The sequence below is a fragment of the Grampus griseus genome, assembly GCF_964374135.1.
Source record: "Grampus griseus genome assembly, chromosome: 20".
Lineage (NCBI taxonomy): Eukaryota > Metazoa > Chordata > Mammalia > Artiodactyla > Delphinidae > Grampus > Grampus griseus.
The window spans coordinates 8,019,991-8,042,473 of NC_139014.1; the positions used below are offsets into that span (position 1 = coordinate 8,019,991).

The window sequence follows — 22,483 nt, forward strand, 5'->3', positions numbered from 1 at the left end:
CCCGCAACCAGTTATTAAAAATCGGAAACGACGCATCCAGCCCACAATGGGACCTGGGAATGATGTGGCCTGTTCTCACGGTGTTCAAATCGGTCATTAAAACCAGCACTTAGGGAAGTGCCTGGCGGTCCAGTGGTTAGGACTCCGCGCTTTCACTGCCGAGGGCGGGGTTCAATCCCTGCTTGGGGAACTAAGATCCTGCAAGCCACGTGGCGTGGTCAAAAACCAAAAAACCGAAAAAACCAAACCAAAAAACCCCAGTACTTATTGCTGAACGGGTTTGCCAGTCCCAGAGCAGACCCCGTAGCTGCCTTGGAACAAATGAAAGGGCAGCTCTAGAGGTCTGAAGAAGGCACACCAGGGGGTGTGGACAGAGGAAAACAGGGACGTGTGATGTAGGGAAGCTAGGCCAGAGGAGGCAGCAGGTACAGGTGAAGGCTGCAAGGGCAGAAAAGGAAAGAGCTCTAGAGCATTCCCGTGGCTGAGTGTCCAGGTGAAGAGAGTTCCCTTAGGAAGCAATGCCCTTATGTGGTCCTTCAGCCCAGCAGGTGGAGGGTAGACGGCCTCCGGTCAGCCTCGGGGATAGAGGCTCAGTGCCTGTCTTATCCAATTTCAGTTAATGTATAAAGAATTGAGTATGGGAAATGCAAGACCAGCAAATCACCCTCCCACATGGATGTATTCTTTTTCACTTCTGTTCTATGTCACTCCAGTGTCAGGGATCTCAAACACCTCCACATCCTGCCCTGGGGCCACCCGGACCTCCTCCAGCTGGCAGCTGTCCCGAGTGATCAGACAGGCTGATGTGGGCTCCAGGGAGGAAAAGGCTGCAGCCTCTGAGATTAGAGTTCTCTCTGGGCTAAAAGAAGGTTCTGGATGCAAATTCAGAACCCAGGCATTGTAGCTGGGGTGGTGTTTGCTCTCACCACAGCCTGACTTTGCAGGAGAATCTGGCCGCCAGGGCTGAGCCCTTGCCTTAGGAAGCAGTTACCGTGTTTGTACCAGGATTAATTCGCTCTTCATTCATTCAGCAAATACTTAGCGAGCACTCTGCTCGGTGCTGGGGACTTAGCAGAGGAGAAAACATACAGCAAGCAAAGATGAGTAATTAAAATACAGAGTTTGGGACTTCCCTCGGGGTCCAGTAGTTAAGACTTTGCTTTCCATTGCAGGGGGTGCAGGTGTGATCCCTGGTCAGGGAGCTGAGATCCCACATGCCTCGTGGCCCCAAAAAAGACTTAAAAAAGGTCCATGTTAAAAAATCTTATAAAATAGATAAGTAAGTAAAATAAAATAAAATACAGAGTTTGCAGTAGGTCCTGAGAGCTCTTCAGAAAAGGACAGCAGGAGGGGAGAGAGAGGCAGGGAGGGGGCTGCTTGGAAGTTTAAGCAGGGGGCGGGGGTGTCAGGAGGGGCTTTACAGGTGATGCTGCAGGTCTGGGGAGACAGAGCCAGCAAAGCAAGGAAGCCAGTTGGGGGGGGGCAGGAAGCAAGGGGACAGGAGGACACGGGGTGAGAAGCCAGGCTGCCAGGGCAGGCCTTGGCTCTTCCTCCTGGCGAGCTGGGGCTCAGCGCAGACAGATCACTCCCCCTGACCCCCCAGCCCCGGAGACCCCGCTCCCATCAGCTTCTCTTCCCTCCAGGCTGAGCTCAGCTCAGGCTGCTGAGCAAAGGGCCCGCAGCATCAGGAGCTTCTAAAGGCTAAGGGCTTGGGCTGCGGTGTCCGGGCATCTGGGAACTCTGCTGAGTAATTTGGGGCCACCGTTTGAGGGGCCTGGGTGTTTGGTTGTCAGGGAAGAACCTGCCATGGGGCAGAATCACACGGAGCTAGTCTCAGAGTGAGCTCACAACCATGCTGGCTTCTGGACCTCAGAAAGAGGCAACGGACAAAGACGACGGATTAGCTTCGACTTCAAGGTCATTGTGTTGCTACGTTTTAGAAAAATAAGACATAAAACATGCTGCCAGCTGGGTACTACTCAAGGTTTCAATCTGTGGGGCCGCTCTGACTATGCTGCTTCGAGCCAGAGGGAACGGACCACTTGAAAAGGCTTTCACTTAATCACGTATGGTGCGACGAGGGATCCACGGCAGCGTCCAATTTTGCTAGACCAGGAGGGTTCAGCGTGGGAGCCCCCTGGGAGGGGGGACTTCCTCGTGCAGCCTTCTGAGTCCACCCAGCCGCTTAGGGAAGGCACCTTAGCAGACACTGAGCGGCTCACTGCAGAGGGGCTGGGGGCCTCTCACGTTTTCTGCTCACAGCTGGGGCCCTAAATCTCTCCTGCCTCCGCCTTGTCAAGGCTGGGAGGAGGCGGCTGGTGGATGGGCAAGGTCCAGGAGCAGCAGTCAGATAAGGACGGAGGGCCCGGAGACACTGCCCACGGCTGGGTGTGGGGCTGCACATCTATGGGGTCTGACAGGGTTTCAGAAGAGGGGTCTGCTCAGCCTCCCCTTGTGCTGGCCCAGGGGCCTCCGGCAGCCTTGGCGCTTGCCTCCTGTGTCCCCAAATGACTACTGGGATCCAGTAACGTGGCAGGGACAGACCCCAGGCCCACGGTTCCTGCAGAGGATCTGGGGAGTCAACAGCTGGAGGGAGAGCCCCTGGCAAGGGGTTGATGTCCACCCCACCCACCACCCCCACCACCCCCCCCCGCCCCCCTGCAGCCTCCTGCCCCTCCCTCTTCCTCTAAGGCTCTATTGATAGAAACTGAAGGCCCATCCCTGCTGGGCCTCAGGGGAAGCTTCCCCACCCCCCATCCCCCCAGCCCAGCCCTGCCTGCCTGGCCCACACCAGCCTTGGTTACTGCATTCCTGCAACCTTCTCTTTCCAGGGCTCCTGCCAGCTGTTGGCTTAAAATCACAGCAACAGACTCCCTTTTTAAAAAAACATGAAATATTTCGAACGTACACAAAAGTACAGCAAGTAATAAGTCCTCCGTGTACTTGCCATACAGATTCGACAAATGTTGACATTTTGCTATTTTTGCTTCAGCTTTTTTTTTTTTTTTTTTCTTTAAAGAAGTAAAACATGACAGAACCAGCAGAAGCCCCACACTGTGTCTGGTCCTGTCTGTCTGTCTGGGACACTGGTCCCCGTGGGTGGCCACAGCAAACACACTGTCTTCTACCCGGTCAAGTCAAAATTGCTCAATGCTCCCGGTCACTCCCTCTCTCTTCCCCTAGCTGCCTGGAACCTGATGGCCACGCTGGTCAGCTGGAGCTGCTTCGGAATCAGGCGTTTCCTCTCCGGGGGACTTTAACCTGCAGAACCCCGGGAGGCGGCCCAGTAAGTGGCTTTAGTCGCCATAAAATAGGTCCGAGATATTTGGAGAGAAATGTGAAATGTACAAATAGGGGATGAGAAAGGAGTTAAGAGGCACTGCAGGAAACAGAAGGTCAGTGACGGGCCACCTGTATTTGGAGACAACTCACATTGTATAAATGGAAAAGTAAAGGCCAAAAGAGCAAAGCAGGGACTTCCCTGGTGGTCCAGTGGTTAAGACTCCCGGCTTCCACTGCAGGGGGCACTGATTCAGGTTAGATCCCTGGTCAGGGAACTAAGATCCTGCCTGCCACATAGGTGGTCAGGGAGATGGGTGCAGGAAGGCAGGGGGTCAGAGAGGAGTGGGCTCCAGCCTGTGTCCTCTGGGTTGCGGCAGACACGGCTTCGCAGCCCCTCTCCTCTATCCTCTCCCCCTCCATCCTCTCCCCTCCCCCTGCCACTCAAATCCTCAGCTGGGGAATCCAAAGGGCTGTGGCACAGCCTAGCCTCCACAGCCAGACACGATCCGGGCGGCCTCAGCGGGCAGCGGTGCGCGGGTCCCACTCACCGTCGTCTTCCTCAGGCCCTGCCAGGGATGGGCCCTCCACGCCATCCAGCTCCTTTTCCTGCAAGACAAGGGGAGGGCTCAGTGCTTGCGCACCTGATTTACATGTTTGATACTGTCATTCAGGGTTTGACCCCTCGGTCAAAGCAACCTGACCCCTGGGTCTGCTCTTAGGATAGATGTGCTTGGGGACCGGAAGCGGGTGACCGCCTCGGGGAGAGGGGGCATTGGTGGACAGGACGTCGCGGGGAGAGGAAGGGACTGCCCAGGGCCAGCCTGACCACTCACAGCACCCGCGCTGTCCTTTGAGCGTGGCCAGGAGGTCCTGAGTGGGGGCCACGGTCAACAGCAGGTGGAAACAGGGACATCAGCGGGAACTCCCTGGTGGTCCAGTGGTTAGGACTCGGCGCTTTCACTGCCGTGGGCTCAGATTCAAGCCCTGGTCAGGGAACTAAGATCCCGCAAGCCATGCGGTGCGGACAAAACACACAAGCCAAAAAGGAAACAGGGACGTCAGTGCCTGAATTTTTGACCTTTGCACCTCGGTCCCTTTGCCTTTTCCAGGTGGGTGCTGGTCAAGTGGTGGGTGCCACTTCGGTAAGTGGACTGGGTGACTCCCACTCCTGGCTATAGTGAGTAGAACAAAAGGCACGAGAGGAAAGCTGGCGGGTGCTCTGGGGTCCGGGCTGGGCTGGGTGTCACAGAGAAGTTTGTGGTCACAGGCTCCATCTCTGCTTCTTTTAACATTGTTTCCATCCCTGACCATTTCAGTCTCCATTTTCCCAAAATGGGAGCTCCACCTCCCTCAGCCTGGTTCTCTCCCACGCACACGGACAAAATAAACAGAAGGCTGGAAGGAATGTCCCGGGATGGCCTTGTGTAAGGCAGGAGTGACTTCAACTTGCAGGAATGTTGGAGGATGACAGGGAGGTGCGGGTGCCGGGGCTCTGAGGGACTGAAGGGCCAGGGGACCTGCGGCCCGAGGAAGCCCAGCGGCAGACAAGGCAGAGCCGGCAGGTTTAGGAGAGGCGAGCCCGGACGTGAATGAGCTGCCCCACGGGGGCCGGTGGACTAATCTAAACCCAGGCCTTCAGGCTCCCGGCCCGGGGGTCCAGCGGTTTGCAGCCTCAGCAAGCCGGGCAGGCAGGCGCCCCAACAAAGCAGAGAGAGCTCAGCTGGGAGGCAAAGTTTGCACAAAGCCCAAGAGCCAGTCGTAAGTGGCAAAAACCCAAAGGGCCTCTCGTTGTGACTTTCTCTCTCGCTGGACCCCACAAGACGCGGCCGGGTGGAGCAGGGCCGGAGGCAGGAGCTGGCGCTTCTCCACTTAGCAGTTTGCATCAGGCTTGGCGCCATCTGATGCGAGGCACGCTGCCCTGAGCGCTGGCCAGCACCTGGGGCTCGGGTGTCCAGACGCCTCCGGGATTTCGTCCAGCAGAGCGTCTTTGTGGCTGCAGGGGAAGGCAGGCCTCTTTGGGGGACAACGGAGACACCCCTTTGACTCAGCAAACCCAGTTCTAGGGATCTGCTCTGGGCTGGAAAACCATCTATCTGGGTTTTTATACGAGGACTCTGGGTGCAGGGGAGAACAAGACAAAACTGGGAACAACTAAATGTTCATCCATGGAGTTAAATACAGTATAGTTAAGTATATGATGGTTAAACAGTTTGGCCGGTATGTTCACCAAAATATTAACACCTTAAATATATTACAGTGCACGCATACACTGTGCAACATTGCCTTAAAAAGGAGGCGACTGGGGACTTCCCTGGCGGTCCAGTGGTTAGGACTCCACGCTTCCACTGCAGGGGGCACGGGTTCGATCCCCGGTCAGGGAACTAAGATCCCACATGCCGCACGGCACAGCCAGAAAAATAAAAATTTTAAAAATTAAAAAAAAAAATATTTAAAAGGGAGGCGACCCTACGTACCGATGTGAAAAGTGCATTGAGATACATGACCAAAGGGAGAAGCAAGAAGCAGCACAGGGTGGAGAGTGCAACATTCTTGGTGTGCACGTCAAAACAGAAGTGCACATACACGCTCATAAATGCGGAGAAAACGTTTTCTAGAAGGACACTCAAGACACCGATAACAGCGACCGCCTTTGGGGAGAGGAGCTGGTTGGGGGCGGCCTTTCCTCTCCATCTTACACATTTCAGTATAAGTTGGATTTTCTAATAATAGGCATGAATTGCATTTTTAAAATGCTACACAGGGATCTCTGAACAGTGAGCTTGGGGCTACTATGTATATTTTTCTTTAAAAAAAGAAAGAGAAAAAACACAGAAAGAAAAACAGATTAATCTAATCAGGGCTGGAGCCCAGAAATAAGCCCCAGGTCAAGACTAGAGAGTAGGCCAGTTCTCCTACTATGTCGAGGGACGCAAAGGCTAAAGGAAAAACAACAAAAAAGCAAGCACAGCCCCTTCGTGAAGGAGCTCACAGTCCGGCAGGAAAGACATAGACCCAGGTAATTGCCACCCAGGATGGTAAATTCAAGGACCAAGGCAGACCTCTTTATCCCAAAGAGACACGGCGTCAGTTGACCTGCCAGCACCCCCCTGGGGAGAGGCTGGTCTACATTTGGATTTTGCACTTGACTTTTGAAGTGTGGTACTTTTAAAACTGGTTATGACCCATCGGTGAGTCGCGAAAGCAATTTAGAGGTTGCTACTAGTATGTAAAAGTTGTGCAGCCAACGTCTTAGTGTGATTTTAAGATTTAATAACTTCAGAAGCATAAATGCTCCCAACGTACCAAAAAATGTCGTTTGAAAGGTTAGTTATCTACCTTTTAAATATGTTGACGTTTCTTATCCAGATTCATATAATACCCCCGGCTAGGGGCTCTAGCTGATTTTCAGACTTTGGAAACCCATTCATGGGCGGATGGTCCGTGACTAAAGGGATTGCCTTTGTGAGTCCAGCCTTGTGATCTTATGAGGATTGGAGGCACACGTGACAGTCTGGACATGACCTCAAGGGAGGTCGACCAGGTATCTGAGGTGCCCACAGGAGAGGACTCCTCTCCCTGCTTGTCCGTCCAGATTCCAGCACTCACAAAGACTTAAAATGAAAAACACAGCATTCAAATGTCAGGAAACTAAGTATAAAAGGAATTTAAATAAGTAAATACTCAACTGATGTATTTTGTAGGTTTGTAGCATTTACACTTCTTCAGTTATTAAGACTTAAAACTACCCTAAGACTTCGGGGGCGGCCCTGTATCCCAGTATGAAATTAAAGATAAATAGTGGTGTGTGTGTGGTTGATGTAGATACCGTTTTATAAAACTTCTGTGACTTTATAGACAGGGGTGCAATTCAAATAAATAGATTTCTTATTTGAGACTTAATGAAGTTTGGAAAACATTGCTGAATCGGCCATTTACTGTTTTCTGTCTGCACAGAAACCCCCTTCTTTCAGAAGATGCCCTTTGAAGCCTGTGGTCCTGGTGGGAACTGCCAGTCGGGCAGTCAGACCCCCCCACACACACCACAATGGGCAGGGCAGGCGGATGTGACCCTGGGCCCAACTTCTGCTTGGGCACAAGGGACCTCTCGGTCCAGAACTGGGAGCTCGGGAGCTGCCCAGGGTCGCCGGGGTCGGGAGTCCCTGGCTGTTCCAACCCTGCCTCCCCAGTATGTGAGCGACTCAAATCCTGGTTCTGCGAAAGCTCACCTGAACCCAGTTTCTGTCACCGACAGCCAGAGTCCTGACCACAGCCACCGTCCACTCACATCCCACTCCACAAGCCCAGAACATCTCATGCTCTGCCAGGAGGCTCTTGCCTCTGTCAAATACCAGCTGCACAGCAGTGGGGGTGGGTAGGGGGGCCTGCTCCAGGGTGGTGCCCAAGGCCTCACATTTACCTGGGTTACTTACTGGTCTTCTAGACAACATCATAATAATGGGAAGCCTTCCATTATTTAAAAAAAGAAAAAGTTTAAAAATCACTCTTCATTGCATTTTGCCCTTATTTTATAAAAAATGCGTAAGAGCGACTGAGACCAGGATGGAAGCCCTTCTGGAGGCTGGGACTCTTTGGCCTCAGTCCAGTGCTCTTTGCTTCAAGATGGTGAGCTGTGTGCGCGACAGCAAAGGAGAAGAATAAAGGGAGACCGACCGTGTGCAAAATGCTCTGTCGCAGCCTTTGTCTGGACGAGCAGTCAGTAAGGACTTTACTGGAAACTCCCTGGTGTTCCAGTGGTTAGAGCTTGGCGCTCTCACTGCTGGGGCCCAGGTTCCATCCCTGGTCGGGGAACTAAGATCCCGCAAGCTGCGGAGTGCGGCCAAAAGATAAAGGATTTTACCTGCGTACCTGCTCGTAACACATCCCATCTTTAAGTTCTGCTTTGGCAGGTACATACCTTATGCATTCAAGCAACACGATGGTGGGGGGCCCTAAGGAGGGGAGCTCAGCTGAGCCTGAGGGGCGCAGGGGAGGCCTCGGAAGGGACGAGAATCCTGAGCTGGGTCTGAGAAGAGCTGGCCAGGCCTGGAACCTCCCGGCTTTTCCAGTGACTCCTTGGAGTTTGGTGTGACTGCAGGGCGGGGTGGGAGGCCAGGAATGCAGGGCCCGGACTAGAGAGCTTATATAGCACAAGGCCCTGAGGAGCCACCGAAGCTTCAAAGTGCGGAGAAACAGGATGAGAGCTGCGTTTGGGAGCAGTTCGTAGGGATGCACTGGCGAGACAGGAGGCAGGAAGGTTCAAAGCACAGGTGAGAGATGTAAGGGCCTGAACCGAGAGGCTAAAGGAATTGGGCCCTCAGCTCTGTCTTTGCCGAATGAGTCTCGAAGGCCCAAGGCGACTCCTCAGGGCTCTCAGGGCCTGAGTCCCACTCTGGGGCTTGCTCTCCTGTGGCTGGTGGGGCAGCCGTGCCCCACAGCTCGGCCAGGACCGGGCCTGGAGGCCGGATGCACCCAGCAGCTGCTCAGAGCGCTGACTGCAGATCTCACGAGAGGCCATCACCACTGTTGATTTCTGGTCCGTGCCCTTGGTCCTGAGAATGCTGCATGGTACCCATGCCTTAAGGGCTGCATTGTGTCCTTCCCCAAATTCATATGTTGAGGTCTGAACCCTCAGTACTCCAGACTATGACTGTATCTGGAGAGAGGGTCTACAAAGAGGTAAGTTCAGTCAGGTTATTAGGGTGGGTCCTAATCCAATCTGACTGGTGTCCTTATAAGAGGAAATGTGGACACGCGGAGAGACAGCAGGGAAGCTTGCACACAGAGGAGAAACCACGTGAGGATCCAGCAAGAAGGCAGCATGTGCAACCGAGGAGAGAGGCCTCAGGAAGGACCAGACCCCCGACACCTCGACCTCACGGTTCTGGAGAAAATACATTCCTGTTGTTGAAGCCATCCAGTCTGTGGTACTTTGTTATGGCAGCCCCAAGTGCAAATGAAAGTAAATCAATGTAATGAAAACTGTGAATTGGTGACAGCCTCTGAGACTGACAGCTGGTGTCGTCCTGGCTGGTCCCCAGAGCAGGCGCGGGACTGAGACCCCTCCCCGGTCAGCTCAGTGACCAGCGTCTCAGCAGGTTAGAGACTCGTTCTAACTTCACACGTTCTGGGCTACTTTTCTAATTCAGCTTTTCCACCAATGGAGGCAGGTGGAGGGAGGGCCTCCTGACAGCCTCGCCAAGGCCAGGAGCCCAAGACCGGAGTCCCCCAGAGGCCAAGACGGGATGGGTGGCGGAGGGGATGGGAGGGGGCTGCAGGGCCCACAGGGGCTTGGAAGGAGGCTTCTCAGAGCCCCCAGGGGCCACATGCATAGCTGACAGGCAGCACATCACCATTTATGGCTGCCCTGGCTGATGCAGGCCCGATACACAGGCTGAAGTAGAGCAGAGATGGGGGGAGACAGAGACAGGGAGACAGCTCTCTGTCTGTCTGTCTGTCCGTCCGCCTAAGGAGATGGGTCTGCCCTGGAGTCCTGCAAATAGGGTCTGTTGGACCCTGTGACCAGCCACCTGTGGCTGCACCAACGCCCCTGCCCCCCAGTCAGTCCGGACTGGTTTCAGACAGGGAGGACCACGGCTCCACCAGGCAGGCAGAGGGGGAGGCCGGCCTGTCCCTCCCTCCCCGCGTAGGAGGCAACGACAGAGACAACAGAGCTCACAGAGCTCTCCGGGGGCTGCAGCATCCCCCATGCGCCGCCCCGCAGCCTGGGTCGGGCCCACTGACCCCTCCTTCTCCGGAGAGGGTTTCCTGGCTCAAGGGCTGCTTCCAGGCTCCCACTCCAGCGGGAGCGGGCGGGACATGGTTGGCACTCCTTCCAGAAGGATTCCATCAGGCAGTCAGGCTGTTCATCCTCCGCATTCAGAGGGGGACGTCGGCTGTGGGGCAAGCAGAGAGAGCAGAGCCGGCGCCAGTCCCCGGGGCGCCGGCTCTGGGTGGGGAGGATGGGCCAGCAGAGGTCATGACCAGGCCGCTCTCTCTGCCCGCTCCATCAGAACAACTCAGCCACCCTCGCTGCAGGCTGAGGCCGCTCAGGCCAGCTCTCTAAATCCACGCGTGCAGCTGGACAGGGCACGTGCCCCGTGACGAGAAACTGAAGTCTTCTTGTCCCAAGCTGGCCTCCTCCACGTGTGCATTTTATCCCTGCCGTCACAGCATCTTGACGCTTTATCGCGGCTTGGGAATGTTGATTCTTTTTTCTTTCCTTTGTCCATGCCACACGGCATGTGGGATCTTAGGTCCCTGACCAAGGAGTGAACCCGAGCCCCCTGCAGTGAAGTGCGGAGCCCTAACCACTGGACCGCCAGGGAATTTCCTGCTGTTTCCTTTCTATTCTGGCTTCTAGACTCTCCCCGCCTCTGAGAGCCGTCTGGGATCCACCCCCTCATTCTCCCCACTCCTGTCTCAGTCACTCAGTGCCTTCATAGGCACGGTGTCCTCGACTCCACTCTCCTCCAGTCATCTGCTCTGAGGACAGTTTAAAATGCCGACTTCATGACGCTCTTCCTGCCAAAGCCCCATAATGACGGTTGCCACGTTCAATCCAAACAACCCCTGGCTTTCGAAGCTCTCCCGCTTCCAGACTCAGGGAGGTCAGTCTCTAAAGGCTTTCTGGCAAGTGCCGTCCTCTCCCACCCACCACACGTGCCATGGGGTGCGGGGGCGGGCTGGAACGTGGGGTCATCCTTGGGACCACAGCCTCGGGCACAGGATCTGTCCTCGGCTGTTCACCCCCGAGCCCCTCTCCTTCCTCTGTCTGGATGCGGTCCTCTGAGATCACAGGATCTGACCTGGACGGTCTTGAGCTCATGTTATTATTCTACCCGCGGTCGGCAGAGCCCTGGAGCTGAGTGGAGGGGCTGCGGGGACCACTGCGAGGAGGAGGGGGAAGGGCAGAGGGGCGGAGACCCTCACCCAGAGCAGCTCCTCTTTTCCTCTGTGCACTGGGCTTCCTCCCGTGTAGGATTAAAGAGGGAAAAAGGTATCCGGGGCATTAAAAAATGTTAGAAAGCCACTGATCTAACATGGCTTCTACCCAGTACCAAACTCCAGTTGATAAAACCTTTGATGAATTGCCGGTTATCCAGTCTGTTTGAACACGTCTCACGTTGGGGGGATGACTACCTTACAGAGCCGTCTGCCTCTCTGGGGCACAATACACAGCTCTAGGGATGCACTGCAGGCAGGCGACACGCAAGGCCCTGGGCTAGAGGCTGGGCGTGAAGAGAAATAAGACCCCTGCTGCCCAGGGCAGTCCTACGAGGAGGCAGCACCTGCCTTTCAGCAGGAACCCACAGAGTTTTCTTTCCTTTTTGTTGTCATTGCAGCTTATTCATTCAGCAAGTTCTTTCTGGGAGCCGCTTGTCCGCCGGGCCTGTTGTAGGAGCTGGGGACGTGGCCATGAACGTGGCACGCAAGGACCCTGTTCTCACGGGCTGACATTCCACTGCGGCAGACAATGCAGGCTAAAATAAAAGATGATCTCAGCCCGTACTGAGTGCTGAGAAGGAAGCCAGCCGGATGGGACGATGTACTGGGGGGAATTTATATCCGCCAAGGTGGCCAAGGACACAGAGACTTGAAAGGGGAGGATGAGCAATCTGTGAAGATCTAGGCTGGGGAGAGTCTGCCAGGCAAGGGAGGGGCAGCGCCAGGCCTGGTCTGTGTGTGTGTGTGTGTGTGTGTGTGTGTGTGTGTGTGTGTGCACTGAGCGGAGGGGGCGGGGCAGCTGGGAGAAGAGGCAGAGGGCCAGGGTCCTGCTGGGCCTCAGGGGCCCTGGTAAGAGCCCGGAGTTTATTCTGTGAGCGATGGAAGCCATTGGGGGCTGTAAGCAGAACAGGAGATGAGGTTTCTATGTTACGGACAGCTGACAGCACCAGGACGCTGGTTGCTGGTTGCGGGGTGGGGCTTGGGTGGGGTACACACTGGAGGCAGGGAGACCGCTGGGGAGGTTACTGAACAGCCGGCTGAGCCCTGGACTGGAGCAGTGGCCAGGAAGATGGGCAGACGTGGCAGCAGGCAGGAGGCCTTCTGGAGACACGGGTGACAGGACTGGCTGATGGAGTGACGGGGGGGGGCGGGAGAGGGAAAGGAAGAAACCAGGAAGACACGTGGGCTCTTGGTCTGAGCAGCTGTGGGAGTGGTGCTAGACTCTCAGTGGGATGAATGTCACTGGGCTTGCGGAGGAGGCGCAGGGCATGCCAGCGGGACAGAAATGAGGCACCCTTATGAGACATGACTGTCTGCGGTGCTCATTAGACAACAGAGGGGAGGTGTCTGGGAGGCAGCTGGGACGGTGCTGGGCTGGGCATATACATTTGGGCACCATCAACCACAGACCAGGAGGCCGATCGTGGCCAGTGTATTCTGGGAGATGGCAGTGGTGGTCCAGGCCCTGATGTAAGTGCTCCACTTGATATTATGGGCAGGAGCTTCTCCAGCAAACAGCAAAGGAGAGGGAGGACCTGCTCAGCCACTGACTCAAGGGGCAGGGCTGGGGAGAGGGAGAGGGAGAGGTTTAGGAGCTGCACACTGCCCAGGGCATGAGGAGCCAGCCTGTAGGGCGGTGTGTCCAAACGTCCAGACCAAAGGGACCATCCCAGACTCTGACCTCAGATCCCAATCAGGGCACATACACAAGCCCCAAACACACTCTGTCTGGCTCAGACAGCAGCCTGCCAGATTCAATCCTATCAGATTAACAGTTTTTGGCACTGTTCCTATAAATCGGATTTAGAGGACATCAAAAGCTTCATCAAAAAAAAAATACCCTGGAGCAGCAATCAGGCATCTACCAGACCCTCAATCAGTGGTTGAATTCTAGTCTCTACATTTCGGGATTAATAGAGAAGGTCAAGGACAGGGAAGAAAACTAAGGGACTGACCAAATCAGATCTGAGAGGGTCAGAAGAAGTGAAATCATTGTGTTGGGAAAAGCCAGGACTTAAGAATTTTGACCACGACTAACTCCAAGGGCAATACAGAATGTAGGGGGCCAGCATTTAATATCTCCTTAAGATCTCGGCCTCCACCCGAGGAAGGGGAACCAGCTTTAGATCATGAGGAATAAAGACAAAGAATGGTCTGACCCTGGAGTAGGTTTACAGATCTTCATAGGAGGCCACTGGGCCAGAGGTCTTTTCTTGTCTTGAGATTGACCTCAGACACTGAGCCTTCAGCAAGGAAGAATCTGGCTGGGAGAAAGAGTATTAATACCAAGGTCACAGAATTAGGCCCTTGCTGAGACCAAGTCCAGGGTTGTCTCAACCAGACTGCCCAGAGGGTTAGCAATGTCTTGCCAGGATTTCTAACTTGGAAATATTAAACACGAGCACAGACCTCCCTGGCGGCACAGTGGTTAAGAATCCACCTGCCAGTGCAGGGGACACAGGTTCTATCCCTGGTCCGGGAAGATCCTACATGCCGCGGAGCAACTAAGCCCATGTGCCACAACTACCGAGCCTGCGCTCTAGGGCCCATGAGCCACAACTACTGAGCCCGCGTGCCACAACTACTGAAGCCCACAAGCCTAGAGCCCGTGCTCCGCAACAAGAGAAGCCACCACAATGATAAGCCCGTGCACCGAAACGAAGAGTAGCCCCCGCTCGCCACAACCAGAGAAAGCCCGCACGCAGCAACGAAGACCCAACACAGCCAAAACAAACACACAAAGAAAAAAAACAAAAAAAAAACCGGGCGTGTGCGCACGCGCACACACACCCTCTACCCAGGCCGTGAAACAAGAGCTGATGACTAGAAAGCAGACAATTCCAGATTGTTCCAGATGTTCACACATCATTTTAGTTCAACCCCTTCATTTTGTAGATGGGAAATCTACAAGGTTAAGTGACTTCCCCAAGTCCTAAGGCTATTCAGAGGCAAAAATACCAGATAAGCAAGTTCCAGGAATTCTTGCACTGGGTTTCCTTCAGGCTGGTTAATCTCATTAGCTGTTCTTTAGCCACCATGGCCAGGAGAAGGTGACCCATGTGCCCACCTCCCCGGCAAGAGAGAAGGAATGATTGCTATTAGCATCCCAGGCTTCCGTCTTTGGTTCTTATCAGGCAGCAGGCAATCAGAATGGCAGCCAGCAGCTCTGTCTGTGCGTCAGGGCCCGACAGGAGGAGGGGTTTCTGGCCCCTCTTCCATTTATTTGTCCTTAACAGGGGCAAACCCAGTGCGCTCTGCCTCAGGTTGTTCCAGAAACACTCTGGCTACCAGGGACTTGGCATTTCTCAAAAAGAACGTCCACCAAGGGTCTAAGTTGGTCTCACCCCTCCCACGCTGTGGTTTGGGCCGATGGTCTGGGAAGGAAAAGACTACAAAAAAGAAACTGTCTAAAAGTGAACACGCTCAGCGTTTTATTTCTAACTCTCTGAAGGCAGACAGCTTTCTTCTTAAACACGTTCTTTGGGAGTTTACGTCTTCCCACTAAGTAGAAAAACTCTGACAGCTACACTTTCTATGTGCAAACAAGACTCTGTCTCTGAAAGGATGAACGAAATTTAGCTATTAGGAAAGCCCCAACTTCTTTCTCATATGAAAAAATAATTATGAACTTAAAGAACTTTACAAAACATACCCTCCTGCAGTTCTAAACGTTGAACTCTGCTTCCAGCCCTCTGCGTCATCTGGTTTAGCTGATGTACCTCATTGTGACGATCGTGAAGACATAATTCCTGTTTTGTGTTCGGCTTTTTTCCTTACTTATTTCTACCAATTTGCTTACTAATCTAACGTCCTAATTAACGGACATTTGGATTATTTCTGTTTCCCACCCCCCTAGAGAACCACTAGATCTGATACAGACTGCTTGTATCCCCCAGAACCTATATGCTGAACCCCCAATGTGATGGTACTTGGAGGTGGGACCTAGGGGAGGCAATTAGGCTTAGTGAGATCATGACAGTGGGGGCCCCCATGATGAGGTTAGGGCCCTCATAAGAAGAGGAAGACACCAGAGTGTCCTCTGTGCTGTGTGAGGATACACAGCAAAAAGGCAGCTGTGAGCTGGCTGGGAAGTGGGTTCTCACCAGGAACCGAATCCGCCAGTACCTTGATCTTGGACTCTCAGCCTCCAGAACTGGGAGAAATAAATGTCTGTTGTTTCAACCAGTCAATCTACAGTACTTTGTTATAGGAGCCCGAACGGACTCAAAGTGGTATGAACACCTGCCAGGTATCTGTTAGCCTCCACTAAACTGGCTTCTGTTAAGAGAACAGAAAAGTGGAGTCATGCTGACACCACGAAGGTCAGGACATGAAAAAGAAAAAAATGAAAATAAAATACAATAAAGAAAAAAAATAAATGAAGCTCAAGACACATGATGGGGGATGGGATTTACCTGCTTCTTGATCATTCTGGGAGGGCTAGGGGCTCTGCAGCTCCCGGGGGGCAGGCCTGCGGTGACAAGGCTGGTGACAAGATGGACCTAACAGCAAGATAACTTCAGAAAAGGTGAACCAGGGCCCAGCTGCATGGCGAGGACAGACAGAGGAGGCTCTGCAGCTCAATCAGACCAGCACCCCTAGAGTGCCCGAAAAACCAAGCCGTTTCCTGAGAAATTCCTCACTGGGTTCCTTTTTCCCGACATTGTATGTTGGAAAATTCCAAGCCTACAGAGAAGTTGACAGAATAATACAATGAACACTCATACACCCTTTCACCTAGATTCACCAATCCTTAACATTTTTCCATCCATCTTTGTACTCTCTCTCCATACACACCCATGATCTGTGTGTGGGACTATGTGAATCATGACATGTTTATCCCTGAACGTTTCAGCATGCACCTTCCTAAGAACAAGGACATTTTCCTACATGATCACAACGCCGGCATCACACTCAAGAAAGTGAGCATTGATACAATAAACTGATCTAATAAACCATTCATTTGACACATGATCCAGTTAGCTCCAAAATATTCTTTTTTTTTTTTTAAGTCTTATTAAGTTTGTTACAATATTGCTCCTGTTTTATGTTTTGGTGTTTTGGCCTCCAGGTATGTGGGATCTTAGCTCCCCGACAAGGGATGGAACCTGCACCCCCTGCATTGGAAGGCGAAGTCTTAACCACTGGACCACCTGGGAAGTCCCCCAAATATTCTTTATAGCTCCCCACACCCCCGCTCCACCCCCCTACCCCAAATCCAGAATCCAATCAATGATCAGGCATTTCATTTGTCTTTCCTGTCTCTTTAGTCTCCTTCAATCTCGAACAGTCTCCCTGCCTGTGACATTGGCCAGCTGCCTTATAGGAAGTCCCTACTCCGTTTCTGAGTAGACTGAGGGCCCGAGCACCAGGATGCCTGAGTCCTGGCACAGACAGAGCGATTTGACTCTAGTACTATTGAATGACACTTGACCCTTTGCCCATGACCACTGTTTGGTAGCCTACAATACAGCCTTGCTGGAATCCACATCTCCATTAGGTAAGAGGCCTGCAAATCCTAAAATCCTAAGCTATACCTCAGCACCCAAAAAGCACCGTTTCCTGGGCTTAAAAGGGACCAGCTCCTGTTCTTGACGCTGTTCTCCATAATTCTTTGTGAGGGTGGGGCATGCCCACCCCCTCCCCTGCCCGCTCCCACACTAATCCCTCAGAGAGAAATGACAAGAGGTTTCACAATACAACTCTGCCCTCTGCTCGGCCTCCCTGCCCTGGCTGCTCTGCCCGCATTTCTTCAGTCCCAGTTCAGCCTCCCAGCCCACGGAGGCCCTTCATGCGACTTGGTTCTCCTGCGCCGAGGGGCCGCTTCCCCATGGCCCACAGCCGCAGCGGAAGGCTGCTTCCCTGGGCTCTGGGTCCTTCTCAATAAGCAGCTTTGTGAGGGTGGGCAGCAGCTGCCCCAGGCCTCCCAGGCCTCGCCAAGAAGGGAGGCGATTGGATTAGAATGGAAAATGCAGGGGGGAGGGGAGAGGTGAGTTAAGCGCCACTCTCCCGGGGCTGGGGCTGTGCCTTCCCGCTCTCAGCAGCTGGGGCTGCCCCCCCTCCACTCCCACTGCTGCTGCTCACTTAGGGAGAGGCTGGGTGAGGGCGTCCCTGCTGCTTTTCCAAACCCAGACTTGAGTTATTTTTCCCCAGTGGGCCTTCCGGTCTGCTCTCCAGGATTGGGCAGTGTGATCATCAGAAGAAAGCAGTGGGACCTGCTCTCGAAAATGCCCAAGTCCATTTCCAGACAGTTGCTAGCAGCTCCTTTCGGGGTAATGCCACCACCGGGAAGGCGGGGGAGTGGGTAACAGTGGATATTTGTGTCCCCCAGCACCTGGCCCAGGGCCTTGTGCACAGCTGGAGTCGACGTGGGCTTGCTAGCTCAGAGAGGGCTGGAGACCTGAACCCAAAAGGGAAGGGCGAGACCTCCAAAGGAGGAAGTGGACTTAAACTTAATTCTCCCGTTGGGTGGATCACGTCAGGACAGGCCGTGGAGAGGAAGGAGGGACGCACAAGCCTCAACTGTCATGGTCATCTGCTCTGGCAGCACACCAGCTCCGAGGCTGTGTCCACCACACTAGCCTCTGTAAGGTGCCTTGTCCTTCGAAGCCCCCACTCGCCCTCACAGGACCTGCCTTCTCCCAGCCAGAGGCAAACCAGGCCTGCTTTTTAAAGAACCACTAAACCCCTTACATAGATATCATACTGCTGAGAGCCTAGAGGCCTTGTAGAAAGTTCTTTCAGAAGTGCTGTAACCCAGAGGATCGAGATGACTGAGCACCACTAAAGGACATTTTATTTATTTATTCATTTATTTTTGGCCGCGACATGTGGCATGCGGGATTTTAGTTCCCCGACCAGGGATCGAACCTGGGCCCCCTGCAGTGGGAGCGTGGAGTCTTAACCACTGGACCGCCAGGGAATTCCCTACAGAACATTTTTTTTTTTTTTTTAAATTTATTGTTTTATTTTTGGCTGCATTGGGTCTTCGTTGCTGCGCGCGGGCTTTCTCTAGTTTCGGCGAGCAGAGGCTACTCTTTGTTGCAGTACCCACGGGCTTCTCATTGCAGTGGCTTCTCTTGTGGGGCATGGGCTCTAGAGCACAGGCTCAGTAGTTGTGGTGCACGGGCTTAGCTGCTCCGCAGCATGTGGGATCTTCCCGAACCAGGGCTCGAACCCGTGTCCCCTGCATTGGCAGGCGGATTCTTAGCCACTGTGCCACCAGGGAAGCCCCCTACAGAACATTTTAAACTTCAGTCCAGAAGCTGCCTCTGGGTGAAAAGGGGCCACTGTGTTAACTCTAGGAGCAGGGCTGACTGAGAGCAAGTGGCAGCCTGGGAACAGCCCCTATACCTCCCCTGTTCCCAAGAGAATCCTAAATATGGGAGCAAGCCTAACACATCAGCACACATCCAAACCCCACCTGCCATCACCACAGGTGAGGTCAGCAAGAACCACAGGGCCTCGGTGCTCCCTGGGATGAATACAGCAGCTCTCCTCAGCCTGGTCAGAATACACACTAATGACACAATTAGTCACCCTCTTGTCAAGCAAAGCGCCTGCTCACAGGGGGTCTGGAACAATTACTCAGCAAAGAGAAATGCCTCCGCCCAGCCTCGCTGCCTCCTCCTCCCTGCAAGGATTCTCTCCAGTATAAACCATTGTGTCCAGCAAAATTCAGAGTGGGCGCTGCAGACGTGCTCACAACGCACCAAAGCAGCTTGCTCACAGTTTTGACCGTCCTGGCCATCCTCCCTTCCAAGAAAGGGACCTCAGGAGTCAGAACAAGGCCTTCTGATCAGGCTCTGGACCCTTGCTGGTGGCCTGGAAGGGCCAAGGGTGCTGAAGTCCTGGGAAGGCGCCTGGCAACTAGGCTTCCAATCTAAAGAGATACATTGGAAAAAGTGTATCGGTCTGGGCAGAGGAGTACCCACAAGCCATCAGACGCCCATCTGGATATCCTGAAGCAAGACGGCGGCCGCGGGGTCAGGACAGAGCTGCTGGACTGCAGAAGCAGGAGGGCGGCTTTGGGGGGTCTCAGCTGTGCCGCAGGAGGGCCTTATCCTGCTTCCTCACTGCACCCTGGCCCGACTGATCTGCAGCCCCTGGGGGAGTGTGCAAAGCACCGTGCAGTTTGGAAACGGCAATAAAAAGGATTGCAATTGTCCGGTGCCTTTCTTTCAGTCCCACCCAATGGGTTTCACACATAAATGACTCAGGAATCTGGATTTCAAATTAGCCTAAAAAGAAAAGGCAGCTTTCCTTTTTTTCTTTCTTTTCTTTAAGTATTATATTTTCCACCATCAAGACAACTGTCATTGCAGCCCTTGAAACAAGCCACATGCACGTGGATTTGGGAACCCGTGGGCTGGAGGTTGAGGGGTGGGGAGTGGGGTATGACCCGTGACGGGGGAGGAGAGGTCAAGAAGAGGAAAGCCAGCCAGGCGACAAAACACAACTCCGACAGGCTCGGCGACACTTCGGGGGGGAGGGCGTTGAATCTGCACGCCGGGACCTTCCCTTCCTGCCGTCCGCGGGCTCCTGCCCTCCCTGAGGCAGCCCAGCTCAAGACTGGGGGCCAGGTTCTCGGCTCTGCCGGGGGCGCCAGGGGGAGCCTGGCCCCAGAGTGGGAAGGGGAGCCCGGGAGGGCGGGTCCGTACCTGCCTCTCCTCGGCGGCCTGCTCCTCCGCCTCCGCCGGCGCCGCCGCGGACTCTTCCGGCGGCGCGGACTCGTCCGGCGGCGTGGGCTCGTCTGGCGGCTTGGGTTCCCCCGGCCCCTCGGGCGCGGCTGCCGGCTCCGCAGCGCAGGGGCCGAGCGGCGTGGGCGTCCCGCTGGCCTCGGCCGGGGTCGCGGACTCCGGGGGCGCGGGCTCCGGGGGGTCGGGGCTCGCGGCCGCCCCGCGCCTCACCAGCAGCCAGGCAAGCAGCAGCGCCAGCGCGGTGGCCAGCGCGGGCAGCGCGGCCAGCAGCTCCGCCGGCGCCTCCATCGCGCTGCGGCCGCTCGAGTGCCCGCCCGCTGGGACCCCGAGGGAGCGTGCCGCGCCGCGCCGCGCCCCGCCTCGGGGCGGAGCCCCCGCCGCGCCCCGCCCCCTGCCCGCCCCCGACCTCCCAGGACCCGGGGTGGGGGTGGGGGTGGGGTGGGGGTGACTCAAGCTGCTGGGGACCAGAGCCCTGGCCCCTTGGGAAGTGCTCCTGAGGCCCGAGAAGGGCCAAGCCCTCCCTGCCTGGGCGGGCCCGACGCTTTGGGCTTAGGATCCTTTTGAAAAGCAGTTTGAAATACCCAGTACTCCGGGGCCCTTTGGGCATCATCATTTTAGACCCGAGCAGGTCATCTTAGAGCACTTTGGAATTGCTAGCTGGGGGATGCTAAGGGCCCAGTAAAGACAGGAGGGTTCACTAGACGGTAGCTCTGGACTGCCTGTAAGACAATGAAAACACCAACTCTGCTTACTTTTAGCCACTTTATAGACACGTCACCAGCTGCTTTTACTCCTTGGGGTTGCTTTGATACGTTTTCACAAAGAGGACGTTTCTAGGTGCTGGCCGGTGAAGGCCCCTTCCCGGTCTGGACCCAGCGGCCTTCCACACAGGCCTCAGGGTATGGAGGCTGCCCCCAAAGACGGGCTTCAGGAATTCAGCACCAGGTGCCGTGGGTCAACTCTATTTCCCCTACTGTCTTTCTTTTTCTCATAACTCTGGAATGTCGGAGGGTGGAATGAGGGAAAAGCAGCCTACTGTTTTTGTTTCTCCAGACCCTTCCAGGGCTCTGTCACTTAACAGTGTATGCTGGAGACAAATGCACTGTAACCGAAAACTTCATTTCCTACCACTCCCAAACCCTGCTCTAGTTATTTTTAAAAAACAAGGGGTGGACAAAGTTTGTAAGGTATCATGCCAAACACAGGCCTAATACTGAAAAACCAGGGTTCCGGTTTTTGTTTAGGATGCATTTAATACGTTTTTAGAAAACGTACAGTGATATCTGATGTAAGCCAAGATGCTGGAAGGAGTGAGTGCCTCTTTTTTTTTTTTTTGAAGAACTGCTTATTGCTTCTTTTTTCTTTGGCTGCGCCACACAGGGTGAGCTTAATCCTGCTGCATCACATAGTACTGGGGGGACACGCAAAAGGAATTTTAGTCGCAGTTGATGAAAAATGCCCCACAGCTATAAAATGTGGAGCGAGGTTTATCTCTTGGCTACTGGCTTTTGACCAGGGGGCACTTTCAGCCAAAGTGTTTGGGCCTTATTTTTGTCACCTGTCCACCTTGTTTTAAAATATACAGTTGATCCTTGAACAACATGGGTTTGAAGTGCATGGGTCCACTTAGATGCGGGTTATTTTCAATAAACGCATACTGTGGTACTACACAATCCGAGGCTGGCTGCAGAAACCAGAACCACAGATACAGAGGGCTGACTATATGTTTTTCTTGAATTTTCCACTGTGTGTAGGGAGGGTTGTTACCCCTAAACCCTGAGCTGTTCAAGATCAAGTGTATATCTAAGAGGTCCTATTGTACAGACAAACTCAGTACACTTTATTGACTTTCAGATGAGTAAGAATGAAAACAAGGACAAGACAATGCAAACAACCCAACCCCAAATCAAGTTGCTTTATTTAAAATGATGAACAAGTTTCATCCCAGTGAAAAGTTAAAAATGCCAATCCAGTTGCGGCCCCACCGGCATTTGGTGGCAGACCCCACGGGTAAGACCCAAGCAGAACTAGGAGGCGCTCAGGGTGCTCTGCGTGACCCCGGAGGAGGCACCAGGCTCTCAGCAGACAGTCCCAGTTCCTTTGTAGTGTCCAGTCCCCACGGAGACAGCAGGCAGGCGGGGCCAGTTCTCCTGCTCCCGGGAGAGCAGAGGATGGGGCCAGGTGCTCCAAGTTTTTGAACTTGAATCATGAGACAAAGTTGAGAGCCACCTCTGCAGTTTTGCTGCATACAATGTAACATCCGTGTAACATCACGACAGAAGCCGGGGAGGGGTGGAGTATGAGGAGAAACCAGACTCCACATGGAACCATCAGTGGGACCCAGTACACAGCAGGAACGACTTATTTGTGGAAATGCTACATACAGTTCAAGAAACCTACAGCTGCGTGCTCATACGCCTACTTCCTAGACAGTGGTTTCTACAACACTTACTGCAAAACCCCGGTTCCACCCCACACTCTTTTCTGGAGTCCTAACGCCTATCAAGGCGGAAACTCTAATAAATGTGTAAAGCACTTGCACCAGCAACCTTCTTGCT

General features: G+C 54.0%; 1 protein-coding gene across 3 annotated transcripts in view; it reads right to left on the reverse strand.

The window, feature by feature from the left end:
• MXRA7 (matrix remodeling associated 7) overlaps nt 1–20,213 on the reverse strand; it is a gene marked incomplete at its 5' end in the record, with an annotated part of 29,832 nt that extends 9,619 nt beyond the window's left edge. For all 3 annotated transcript variants that reach the window (XM_082679159.1, XM_082679161.1, XM_082679160.1), the window contains 2 exons: nt 3,831–3,888; nt 19,887–20,213. In XM_082679159.1, coding sequence (XP_082535285.1) covers nt 3,831–3,888; nt 19,887–20,213 — 385 coding nt within the window. The remainder of the gene's footprint in view (nt 1–3,830; nt 3,889–19,886) is intronic.
• Between the last annotated feature and the right edge of the window lie 2,270 nt (nt 20,214–22,483).